This window comes from Syzygium oleosum, unplaced genomic scaffold (genome assembly GCF_021117445.2).
Source record: "Syzygium oleosum isolate NSW1041296 unplaced genomic scaffold, Sole_v2.1 Sole_v2.12, whole genome shotgun sequence".
NCBI lineage: Eukaryota > Viridiplantae > Streptophyta > Magnoliopsida > Myrtales > Myrtaceae > Syzygium > Syzygium oleosum.
The window spans coordinates 4224522-4237640 of NW_026607496.1; the positions used below are offsets into that span (position 1 = coordinate 4224522).

General features: G+C 39.8%; 2 protein-coding genes across 2 annotated transcripts in view; both read right to left on the bottom strand.

Annotated features, from left to right (window-relative positions):
- Positions 1-2832: 2832 nt before the first annotated feature.
- Positions 2833-6198, bottom strand: LOC115663954 (receptor-like protein 7). The gene has a single exon (XM_030585914.2). The coding sequence runs from the start codon at positions 6187-6189 to the stop codon at positions 3010-3012; it is 3180 nt and encodes a 1059-aa protein (XP_030441774.2). The 5' UTR covers positions 6190-6198; the 3' UTR covers positions 2833-3009.
- Positions 6199-11212: 5014 nt separating this feature from the next.
- Positions 11213-13119, bottom strand: part of LOC115669468 (transcription factor IIIA-like) — a 44269-nt gene continuing 42362 nt past the window's right edge. The window contains exons 4-7 of the mRNA XM_056316506.1: positions 12344-12638; positions 12010-12245; positions 11735-11878; positions 11213-11610 (exon numbers count right to left, since the gene is read on the bottom strand). Coding sequence (XP_056172481.1) covers positions 11476-11610; positions 11735-11878; positions 12010-12245; positions 12344-12638 — 810 coding nt within the window. The 3' untranslated portion in view covers positions 11213-11475. The remainder of the gene's footprint in view (positions 11611-11734; positions 11879-12009; positions 12246-12343; positions 12639-13119) is intronic.

The window sequence follows — 13119 nt, forward strand, 5'->3', positions numbered from 1 at the left end:
ATCGACTTGAGCTACTTGATCGTGTAATTCGGACGAGTAGCCAGATACCGTCGGAGCAATTGGCGCGCGAGATGGACGGGGATCAAGCACGAGTTCTTTGGCTGCCCTTGGTCCTTCATGACACAGCTACTGCTGCTTTCAGCCAGTGTCCTTTTACTCTCATTAACACCACCTTCGCTGCAAACTTGACTTGACTGGAGAACACAAAGTTGTCGTTTCTGTGGTGGCTCCCCGATGGGCTGATTTCTAAAGTTCCGGTTACGACAAAAACGGAATTTATTCCGTCCGCGGTAAATACATTAGGGGTGTAAATGATTCGGTTTTCTTCAAAAATCGAACCAAATCGATCCGTTATGAGTGCACCATTGAACCGAACTGAATCTCACTCGAACCGAATATGAACCGAACCGAAAAAATCAATTTGATTCGATTTGGATCGATTTGGTTCAGTTCAATTTTCGATTTCAGATCATTCTTTGTCAGTGAACATGGAAAGGAACCCATCATCAAAACCAAAATTATCTTCTCTATCACCTGCTCTACCCAGAAAAGAACTCATACACAGAAAACAACTTTGCAAGACCAACTTTGTTAGCCCAATCTGCTTGAGCACGAAATGACAAGAACCCACCCAATCGCACAGAGCAAGCACAATGGAGGATGAGAGCGAAGGAAGAAGACCGTACACGTAGAAGGGTGTCCGGAAATTGATTTGAAACTTCAACCCACGAACCTTAACCAGCGCCACACATCATCAACCGGTACTCTCTCTCTCCTTTTTTGGCGTGGAAGTTGACTTTTTTCAGCGGCGCTCTCTGTTTGTCTTGTCGAACTAGGTGTTGTCGAGCGCGGATGGGGAGAGTTACGAGAGTTGCGGGATGGGTTCTGCTCGCCGTCTTGGCGTTGGCCGCGAGTGAGGTCGCACGGAGACCAGCCCTTGGCCAGGATTGCCATCCACGCGACGGTCTCTGCTCTTGATGGAAGGGCAAGCAGAGACCTTGAGCTTCCTCGAGCGAGCGACGGTCTCTGCTCTCGATGGAAGGACAAGCAAAGACCAGCCCCTGGCCAGGATCGTCAACTTCAATTCTTGGAGCGACGGCTTCAGTTCCGTCATCGCGGGTGGTGGGGGCACAAATTACGTCCCTCGATCAGAGGAGACAAAGCAGACGCAGGAGCCCTAAAAGCCTTTTAGTTATGATAAAAACTGAAGACAACGAAGGGTTTATTTTCAATTCGGTTCGATCCGAACCGAAATAGAACCGAACCGAAATAAACCGAATTGAAAAAAAAAAAGTTGGTTAATTTAGATAATTCGAACCGAAAACCAAACCGAACCGAAATGTACAAAATTTTCGGTTCAGTTCGGTTTGTATCTCGATTTGGTTTTTCGGTTTGGTTCCGACACTCCTAAAATACATGACGTCAGTAGCAAATTTAAAATATCAATGATACTGATAGGTAATTTGTTAATCTAATTAACTATTTATAAATCGTTAACAAAATAACAATTTTACCATCAACAAACCAAATAGTAGATTACCACTTTATATTTTACAAGCAGGCGCATAAGTATTTGTAAGTTATCAATGAAATAACAACTTTACCACTCACAAAATCTAATAATAAATTACCACTTGGTTTTTTATTTTACAAATGGACGCATAAGTGCTTGTAAGCTACCAATGAAATAGCAAGCAATGAAATAAAAATTTTACCACTCTCAAAACCCAATAGTAGATTATCACATATACAAGTGGGCCCAGTGGACTAAAAATTTCACCATCTACAAACCCAGTTGTATACTACTCCTCAAGGATGAGTGCACTCGAAATTGTAAAACTTATCGCGAAAGGACAATAAAACTTTTAAAAAGTGCAATCAAGTCCTAAAACTTATCAAATTTATGCAATCGAGTCCTAAAATTAACACCGTCAATTTATCTAACAGAAAATGCTGATGTGACATTTTTAAATTAATTTCTCTCTCCTAGTTGGAATTTGTCGAAGCTTGATTCAAGAAGCAATTAAAACCTGATTTGGAAGAGGCATTTGAGAAAATGCTGGTAAAGCGCTTAATTGTTTCCATCTTGAGCCTCGTGGGTCTCAGTCTAGTTAGATCCATCTCTTATCCTACCTTTAAAATGTTCGTGCGATTCAGTCCTCGAGACGACAAGCAATTACTGCTGGAAGGTTAGCTGTAGTTCACCACGATCGCTTCTTCAAGGGCCAACCTTGTGATAAAGTTCTTCACATTTTCCAAACATCACCAATCATCGGTGGTGGTGGCTGCCGCCACCAAGTCCTCCACCATTCTGGCGTCTCTCTTGCTCTCCCACACTTGTCTTTTACATTTTACTTTCCTTTTTTCTTATTGAAGAAAATTAGTTTCTTTTGACGGTCATTGGTCGGCCAATGTTCACATCAGAAAAATCTGACCAAAATTAGCCGGAAGGACTGAATTGGCACAAAGACAAAAGGTTTAGAACTCAATTGGCATAAAAAAAAAAGTTTATGACTCAATCGGCACCAATGCAAACAATTTAAGATTTTTTTGACACTTTTCCTTATTTTCCAACCATCACCAATCATCGTTGGTGGGGGCTGCCGCCACCAAGTCCTCCACCCCTTTTGTTGTCTCTCGCGATTCCACCCTCGTCTTCTACATTTTACTTTCCTTTTTTTTGTAGAACATAATTAATTTCCTTTGATGTTAACATCATTGACTTTTACTCTTTTTTTTTTATAACAAGAGAAATACCATCTTAGCATACCACATCTAACATACTAAGAATTATTTAAAAACTTGATTGAGAATTGGGTAGAGTTAAAGGAGTTGATCCCAAAAAAAAAAAAATTGAAGGATCCAACTGCACAAGCAACAGAAGTTTAAATACCGTTGACGCGGATCGACAAACGGAATGTCTTTTTAAAGGTGGTGGAGAATTGTGAAGTGAAGAACAAAGGAAAATACTATTTTTCAAGTTGAATAACTGAACCTCAGCAGAAATCTTCATCGACGCGAGTGTCTTAACAGCATTTTATCCCAGAATCGATAGTAAGCAAACCTCCATGATCTGATAAACGCTAACGGACCAAAAAATACCCAGAAGCCAACCACGAATCCATACGGTATGCCCATGTAAAACCACATCTTCTCGCTATCATCATTGTTGCCGTCGTCATTTGTGTAGCTTTCCGTAGGAACACAACCCTCTTCTTCCTTCCCGTTCGTGGCAATTGAGCAAGTTTTCTCGAGCGGAAAGCAACTTGTTTCCAGTGGTGGTCCACACAATCCGGCATTGCCTTCGAAAGAACTTGCTTCAAAGGTGGCAAATTGGTTGACTGCTGGGATGCTTCCCACTAGCTTATTGTATGAGAGGTTCAGGAAGGAAAGATTAGTAAGGTCTAAAAGCTGTTTGGGGAACGTCCCATTGAGGTCGTTCCGTGAAAGGTCCAAGGACTCAAGCGGTTGCAAGTTTCCTAGGGATGGAGGAATTGGCCCTGAGAATGCATTGTTTGATAAGTTGAGGAAATAAAGCGTTTTCAGATCCCCCAGAGTATCAGGGATTGGACCTTCGAAATTGTTGCATGAGAAGTCGATTGAAGTGAAAAGAGTCAAGATCTTCACCAGCTCAATCTCCACTTGCAGACCTTTGATGGTGACGCTTACCGTGTCCTGATAATAGAGTCCAGTCAAGCTAAGGAATGGATACTGGATATGATTGATGTCTACATTAGCCTTCATAGCCTCCCAAGTTGTTAGGCATTGAGCAAGCAGAATGCCGCTGAAATTGTTGGAAGAGATGTCCGCAATTTGAAGCATCTTCCAAGTGCCCTTACACTTCGGACATCCAACCCCTCCATGGAACTTGTTGGATCGTAACACAAGGACACGTAGACTTGCAATGCTCTCCAATCGACTTGGAAACACGTCATCAATCTGGTTGTTTCCCACGTCTAAAACCTCCAGAGCTCTGCAATTTGCCAATGACTTTGGGAACTTCCCTTGTAATACATTATTACTGAGATCCAAAGTCTTCAAAGCACATGTTTCGGGGAAATTGAAAATGCTACCATCCAAGGCATTATTTCGCAGATTTAATACCTTGAGAGACTCCATCACTAAGCAATCAGGAATATTTCGCCTCAAATTATTATGAGATAGGTCAAGCACCTCGAGATATTCAGCTTTGCAAATCGATTCTGGCATAGTCCCCTGGATATTGTTATTGGACATGGAGAAGAATATTGCCACAGAAAGGGTCGTGCCAATAGTAGGTGGAATGTCTAAAGTGAAGTTGTTGCTCGAGAAGTCCATATATGTGGCAAGCGGCGGCAGTGGTAACGTTTGTCCACGGAGCCTGTTCTTATGAAGGTCAAGAACTGACAGAGCAAATGTGAGACTAGGTAATGGTGTTTCAATATCGTCTAGTAAATTAGCCGAAAGATTGAGATACAGAAGATTCTGAAGCTCCCATATCCATTTTGGTATCTTTCCCTGAATCTGATTGTCAGAGAGGTCTAGATATACCAATCTGTGTTGCTCAGCCAGGAACTCAGGTAAAGTCCTCAACTGGCAAGAAGCCAACTTCATAGTGGTAAGGTCAGAGAATGAAGACGCCTGGGAAGCAGTATTTGTGGTGTTGATGGAAAAACGATTGTAAGAAAGATCCAAATAAGAAAGGTTTCTCAACTGGTGAACCAAATTAATATGGAACGACCCACTGAAATTATTGGAAGAAAGTGAGAGGTACTTGAGCCCTTGGAGTTTCCATATATACATTGGCAGTTCTCCTCCTATGTTGTTGTTGCTCAAATCAAGTGTATTCAGCATGTGCAATGTAGCATTAAAAGATCCCTTCACTTGACTAGAAAATTGGTTGTTGGAAAGTTGAAGCTTCTGAATTGATGGAAGTGTGAAGAGAGATGAAGGAACATTTCCTTCAAGTAAATTGAATCGCAGATCGAGAATAAGAAGACTCAAGAGGGATTCCCACTGGGTTAAATTAATCTGACCAGTTAGCTTATTATGGGACAAAGTGATTTGTGTCAGATTCTTGGACTTGCTGAGTGATGGAATTGAATCAGTAAAATTGTTGAATGAGAAGTCCAAATAAGCCAGTTGAGAAAGATTCGCGAAAGAGCTTGGGATATTTCCATCAAAGCTGCAATTCACCAATTCTATTCTTGACAGATTTCTGAGATTAACAATTGAATCTGGCAGCCTCTCGGAAATATTTGTGAAACTAAGAACCAGCCTCTGAAGAGAACCATTCTCCGGAAATTCTGGCAAAGAACCCCGAAGAAGTTGGTTGAATGATAGGTCAAGGGTCTGAAGTGTTTGTACCTGGAAGATTTTTTGAGGAAATTCTCCCTGCAGGCCACAATGACTGAGATCCAGAGTAGTTAAATTCTGGAAGTGGGCAAAGAACTCTGGGACGGTAGTAGACAGATTATTGAAGCCCAGTTTAATCACTGACAGAAAATGAAGATTCAGGAGGGAAGAGCAAGCCCCAATGGAACCTGATAAATAACAATTCGTCATGCTCAGCACTTGAAGCTTAGGCATCGAAGAAGACAAGGCACTGCACAATTCATTGCCTGTAGCAGACACGTTCACTCCGTCAAGGTACAACTCTCTCAGCTCGCTAAGATTCCCAACAAGCATCTTTAGATTCGGATTCTCGAGTTTCAGTGAAGTGAGCCCAGGAAAATAAAGCATGGATACATCAAGAGTAACCAACCTGGTCAAATGTGACATTCCAATTGGAACTTGTCCCGCAAACCCGGCATTTGAAAGATTCAGGTGGACCAAATTGGTGAGATTACCCAACCCAGATGGAATCTCCAAAGACTGTAAGTTGTTGAAAGCCAAATTCAGCATCCGAAGATAATTGAGTCTGAAAAGACTCGACGAATTGCTTAGTCCACTAGTGATCCCCCCCTTGCTCAGATCAAGACCCGTGACTTGGCCACCTTCGCAGGTCACGCCATCCCAAGAATCAGTGCTCTGATTCCATTTGATCAATTTCGTGGACAAAGAAGCATTGAAGTCGAGGCTATTCTTGAATTCCAACAGCAGCGATTTCTGATCGCTGAGACACTGGCCCGAGACCAAAACCGTGCCTATGCTGAAAGGGTTGGTATGCGCGAGTATTAAGACCAGCCATAGGAAGAGCAAAATCCTCATTATTTTTCAAGCAGACTAGGAAATACTCGTGTAGTAGAGACAATCGGATGTTCTGAGTTCAAGAAATTGAAACCTATAAATATTCTTGAAATGGAGAGAGAAAATACTCAAGGATATATTTTAGGACTGCGCTTTTTCCACTCTTAATTTGGCTAAAACACTCCCAAACAAAGTGTTTGACCATTTTACCTATTGCGGATCTCACCTTTCAGCATCATTTTCTCTTAGTGTCTTTTTTACGTTTTCTTCTTTTGCGGATTCCACTTTGCTTATCTAAAAAAATGAATTGCTAGTATATTTACGCAGTTTCATTTCCGTGTTTTTTTTTATTTCCAATTATTTTTATACAAAAAGTGCGGAAGTGGGAGCCGCAAGAGAGAGAAAGATAATTGCCGAGAGAAAAAGAAAAGGACGAAGACAAAGGAAAATGAGACCCGCAAAAGAAGAAAACCAAAAAAGAGATACCAAGAGAACAATTAAGATGCTGAAACGTGGGACCTACAATGGGTGAAATGGTCATAACACTTTATTAGGGAGTGTTTTAACCAAACTAGAAGTGGAAAAAGTACGACTTATATTTTAGCTCAATATTTCAACTTTATAATGAGTCACAATCAAGGTGTATCCATACTATAATAGGGAATTCTATAATATCCATAAATATATTTAAAAACTCCTCAAATTGGAGCATCCAACTTGCATATGAGTGGTGTAACTTTCTTGCAAAGTCTCTGTTTAACAAAGCACCGTGTAAGCCAGACCTTACACTAGACAAGGGATATGGATAAGGCCATTGACAATTGGACTGGTGCGAGTTTGGAGTATTGTTAACACAAAAAAAAAAAAAAGAGTTTGATAAAGCATTAGTGTCACACTAGACAAAGTTTAGGGTTTTTAGTGTATACAGGACGTTGATAATTGGGTACTTTTGGGTCACTCACACAATAGTGGGGAGATTCATTATACAAAAACAAGTTTATGGTTTTGAGATCATAGTTGGTTATAATTATTATGTGAATCAGTTTTCTCTTTATACATCACATTAAGGATGTAGAGATCGATTAAAAGTAAATAGTATAGATGGCCCAACTTTTGACCTTACCACCAAAATGCATCTATGATGTCCTATTTTGTCCATTAAATAAGTAGATTCAAGAACAGAAATTAAATGATTTACTTATATTTGAATGCAACTTCGATACTATATTGCAGAGTTTGTGAGCAAATACATAAGGGAGGATTTGTGTTCTTATTAGAAGGCAGATGAACCAGGACTGCCTTGTGCAAGAATTTCAACGGAGCTGTGTTTGGTCTAAATCTTATCACAGGGTATCATAAATTTTTTGGTCCCCATGCGCGACAATCCAAAGTTGACTTGACTTGCGAATGCAAGTTCATCAATTCACTTGGCTGAACCAGTGTTGGCCTTCGGTGGCTCTCGACTGTTGATGAAGAAAAGCCAAGACAGAAAAAACAAAGAGCATCTCGTCCCCTTGTGTACCATTCCCTGCTTTCTACTGTACAAGTTCCCTTCTAGAGAAACAGATACACATTTCGCTCCCATTTATTGAATAACAGTTTCTCTGATTTCCTGTCTCATAATTCAGAGTTAAACTCCTGAGCCGCCTTTGAAATATATAAGCAATTTGTTGGGATTTCGAGCAGCAGCACACTGCTACTATTACTGTTCCAAGCTCGTGTCCACTAACGCGAACCTCATGAGGTTGCGAGATTCTTCAATGATCTCCCTAAAGATGTCAGGTTCGATATTGGCTCGAGCTACTTGATAGAGTAATTCGGGCAAGTGGCCAGATACCACCGGAACAAATGGCACGTGAAATGGACGGGGATCGAGCGCGAGTACTTTGGCAACCCTTGGTCCGGCTACTGCTGCTTTCATTCTCTTTGTTTTTACCATCATTAAGGCCTTCTTTGCCGCTTACGCATATTATCATCCCAAGAACTAACCAACCTTCAGAAACATAATCAGAGGAATCTTATCAAACTAATGAAATTTGTGGCATGCCCTGTTTCATTTCTGGATATCGCTTCGGCCGCTGCTCGTAATTGGTTTTGAATTGTTAAAACTTACATCTTCATTGCAGTTAGATCATGTGCTACCACATGGAACTAGTCCATGACAAACGAAAAGCATCATATTAAAGCCAGGATTTGACATTTTCAGATAACTTAAGAATATTATTGCAGCCAATCGAAATTAGCAGACCTAATTTTTCATACAAAATGACTGTTGACTTGAAATCGGCAGTACACGCTAGTCAGACCAATGATGAAGTGAACCAGGTCCAACTTCAAGCCCTTGAACTGAGCAGGAATTCGAAAACCTTTTGGGATTGAAATTTTCATACCCAAAATTTCCATGCACCTTCTTAGAAAAGCTGGGAAGACCTTTGGTCCAGTATGGTCCAGTTTGGTGGTGGGTTCACGGTTGAAGAATCTTCATTTTATTCAAACTTGAAGAACTTTCCTACAATAGACAATTATGGAGAGGAAAAACATTGAACTCGGCAACTTACTGCAATCAGGCATAACGACCAAAGTACATGCAATAGTTTTCAGTTGACTTGACTAGAGAATGCAAAATTGTCATATATAAAAATTTCATTTACGAATAAAACAGAATTTCTTCTATGGACGGTTATTACGTAATGTCGATAATAAATTCGAAATACCAATAATAAGTTAATAGTGATCAATAGCTTGTTAATCCGATCAGCCGTTTGTAATTAGCAATAAAATAACATTTTTACTATTGACAAACTCAATCGGTATATTTCCCCTTATTTTTAGATTTCACAAATGGACACGTAAGTAAATGTTGCTAAAGAAATAAAAACTTTATCAGCCACAAATCTGATAGTAGACTAACGCTTAATTTGTTATTTTACAAGTGGGTGCATAATTGTTTGTAAGTTATCAATGAAATAACAATCTTACTATCCACAAACCCAATAATAGAACACCATTTATCATGCCGTGATTTAGTTTTGAGTAGTAAATATATAACTAGAATATTTACGGTTATAAGTGATAAATATTGTTCCAAAATATTGTCAATATACATTACCAGTAGGAAGCGCGAATTTACCTTCATTATTTAAAATTTTCATGAATGGTATTATGAATTTTCTATTGAAAGGAACATTGTTATGTATGAGCCAAACGGAAACACTTCTTCCTGACTATTAAACGATTCATCATGATGAAGAAACAAGAAAACGGCGGTCCTTCCCTTGTCTCAACATGGCGAGTTTCCTCTTGAAGTGGTAGTCGCAAGCTCGGAGAGCAAAGAAGGGTCCATTTGTTGCACGAAAAACTCAAAATTGTGAATACATATTCCAAGAAATAATCTCTTCTATCCCTTAAAAAAATGAACGAATAAATGAAAACATTTCCATCACCCACTAAAATAGTTAGGCATAAATTTTTGTCAATCACGAAAATATTTTCCATTAATTAACTTTTCTAAAAGACATAACCAATCATTTTTCAAAAAATATTTTTCAAATCTTGAATTTTTTATAAAACAAATGCACCCTGAATTTCAAACAAGAGTACAGAGGCTTCAATGGCATTTTCCTTTTGTGCTACTTTACAGGGCATTGTTCGTGATAGCCACTTTGCAATTTTCTCTTGTTTTCTAGGCTTCAAAAAGGATTATGTTTCTGGACGAGCTTTGTGTTTTGTGAAACAAAACACGGAACACCATCGGCGACGTTCATGAATGCAATGAATCCTCGCCAATAATCTCGTGGTGGCTGCAAAGCCCTCTGGGACAAAGCTCACATCCATTCAAGCTCTGTACGAAGAGGTCGCAGGCATCCATGGCCGCAGCCATGGGACCCGATCTGGTCCAGTGGTTGGGGTCGTCCAACCTCGATCCGGACCAGATTCGAGGCGGCAACCATCGCTGGGCTCATTGCAGTAGTCACGATGGTCACGCTCATGAACAACTCTTCAAGGGACGATCTCAGGCGATGATCTGAGGAAGACGACTCTATTCTGTTATTCAACCTGTTTCAGTATTTACATTGGCATTTTTCAGTTTTTTCATCCCTTGGAACTCCGTTTTACTTTCCAATATTTTTTTGGCCAACATCGTTTAGTTCTTAATTCGTTAATTTTTCAAAATTTTAGAATTAATTAAAACGCCATGTCAGTGCACCACTTAAGCACCGTTTGCCACATCATCCGCCACACAGAATAGTTTACATTAGGGGTGAACAAAGTTCCAATTAAAGGTTTAGGAGTGAGCAAGGTTCCAATTACAGGTTTCAAGGTATACAGGTTTCGACTAGGAAATTCCAAATAGGTAGAACCTGAAATCCTAAAGAAATTTTTTATGTTTTTTCTTGATCTATGTCTTCACGTGATCTTGCGTCGTTCATGGCATAACTTTCATTTTATGACTTGTTAATGTTTCATATTTTTTGTGTATATAAATATAATTTATGATCAGTAAATCTTAACAAATGGTGATCATTAAAAGTAGTGATAATACATATGGAACCTGTGTAGACCCTGAAACCGACCCTAGATCCTGTGACAGGATTTGTTCAAGTTCCAAAATATATAAGATAGGTTCCAGGTTCCAAAAAAATGATGACCATGTTCCATGGGTGGGTTCCAGGTTGAAATTTGTACGGAACCTAGAACCACTGACCCCTAATTTACATAGAAAAGATAATGATGGTCACCTTCTTCCCACTCCGTGATTTTTTTTGGGACATTTAGTGACGTCATTTTTATCCCCTAGTAATGTGCACATGATCTTTCTTCGGATTTGGCCTGACATTTAAATAGACAGTAGGAAATTTTATGTACTTAAGAAAAATGATTTTTATAGACCATTATCAATTTTCTTTTAAGTATTACCAAATAAGATAGTAGAAATCCGACTTCCAAGCCTTCAAGAATCTCAAAAAGAGAAAAATACCGACCATAACTTTTGAACTGTTCAACGATATATATACCAGAGACAGATCAGTATGAAAACAGTGGATTCTCAGTTGAATTTTACTGTATATTGCATGATGTACAGCTGACAATGGCTCAACAAAAGAATCTTTTGCTAAGGATTAACTCGCTCTCTTATCTTTATAGACAAAACAATAGCAAACTCTATCAACTATTAACTACAAACAAGTGACAGGAGGATGATGAGTGAATTTTTCACCTTTGCTCGGCCTATGCGGCAAAAAAACCACAGCTCCTATACGTTATAATCCTCAGCTGCTGCCGAGCGCTGCCAAGAGACTTCAGCCACTAATCTGAAAGGAAATCTAGCTCGTTGGGTAGAGTAACTCTTTTTCGCAGTAGGGACTCGATCGTCGGACATTTCCTCTTTCTCCCGCCTCTGGGCCTGGATCGAAATTGCTCATCTGACTCCTCGAAATCACCCTGAACCCAAGGAGCCAAATTGCTAGGTATGAGGATCATCCAACTCTCATGTAGTAAAAAGCTGGATTTCAACAGCAGTAAAATTGAATTTCAATATTCAAGAGAATGAGAGAATAGGGCTCACTGGAGTGTAAACATGGCAACCAGTTTTCTCATGATGGTCTCTCACGTGCTTATATGCAAACTTCTTGCCACAATCCTTGTAGCTGCAAACAAATGGCCTCACCTCAAGATGAACAGCCTTCACATGCTGATGTAAATTTGATTTCTGTCAACAAGCAAAAACATCAGCTAATGTACACTCATCAGCTACGCGAAAAAAGAACTCGAGCTTCAAAGTTCCGAACAATTATAATCCATGCACAGCCAGAATCTACTTTATAGGTGACTGCATCTTACTGTTGAAAAAACGCGGAGACAACCCTCAACATCACATCTGAATGCTTCTGAATCAGCCGAATTTTTCTTCTCATGCGTGCCGAGATGCCGCTGGAAATTCTTCCTCAACTGCTTAGTCCCACATATGTCGCAATTGACAAATTGGTGAGCCGACTGCACGTGCTCCTTCAGATAGTCAACATTGCTGAAGTATTTCATGCACTCACAACAGAAAGCCTCCACGGTCTCCAGTTTGACTGCAGCAGTTGAAATGACGTTATTATCATTTAGAACACTAAACACCTTGTAGTTATCATTCGGCTTCACCAACACACTTTGAAATTAAGTGACTTACCATGAGAATCCTCATGCTTTCGCAACTTTGATGCAAACTTGAAAACCTTTCCACACCCAACCTCCGGACAAACATGCTGCTTCGGACTCTTAAATTCACCAGACGTCGATGGTAGCTCATCACTATGAATATCATTCATGTGCCTCTTCATGATCCCTTGATATGCAAATGACTTATTGCAACCATCAACAGGACAGCTGAAGATCTTGCCTTTATGCTGAAGAAAGTGACGAGCCAAATGGTCTTTTCTCCTATAGCTGGCAGGGCAATCCTCCATAGAACACTTGAAAGGCCTCTGCAAATAAATTTAGCATATTGACACATAGATACAGAGCATACCAAATCTCTAGATATCAATAGAACAAAACAAACGATGCTTCAAACCTCAAAATAGAACATGCGTGACCGAGGCTGACTTGATGGATCTTCTCAGGTGGTCCCCCAACCTGATACTAGTCCAATCAAGATACAAGAATGCAGCCTCTTGCATTTTGGAGTTCTTTTCTGTGGGATCCAATGCTTCACGCCATTACCATATCATAATCAGATGAGCCAACATACTTTATCCTGCAAGGTCTTGATTTCAGTATAGGTAAACTCACAGTGGACAAATGGAAAAGAACAAAACAGCTTCATTTTTCAACCAAAAGTAAAACTTTTTTTATCCTAGAAATCTATCTGTGAAACCAGATCGCAATAAAAGATCGATGCTTTCTCATAAGTGCTTCCATGTGATGATGCTCCACAAGTTCACAGCACTATATTTGTAGGTAATC

Bases quoted from the DNA above. Each gene is read 5' to 3' on its own strand.
- LOC115663954 (XM_030585914.2), bottom strand. From the start codon at position 6,189: ATGAGGATTTTGCTCTTCCTATGGCTGGTCTTAATACTCGCGCATACC.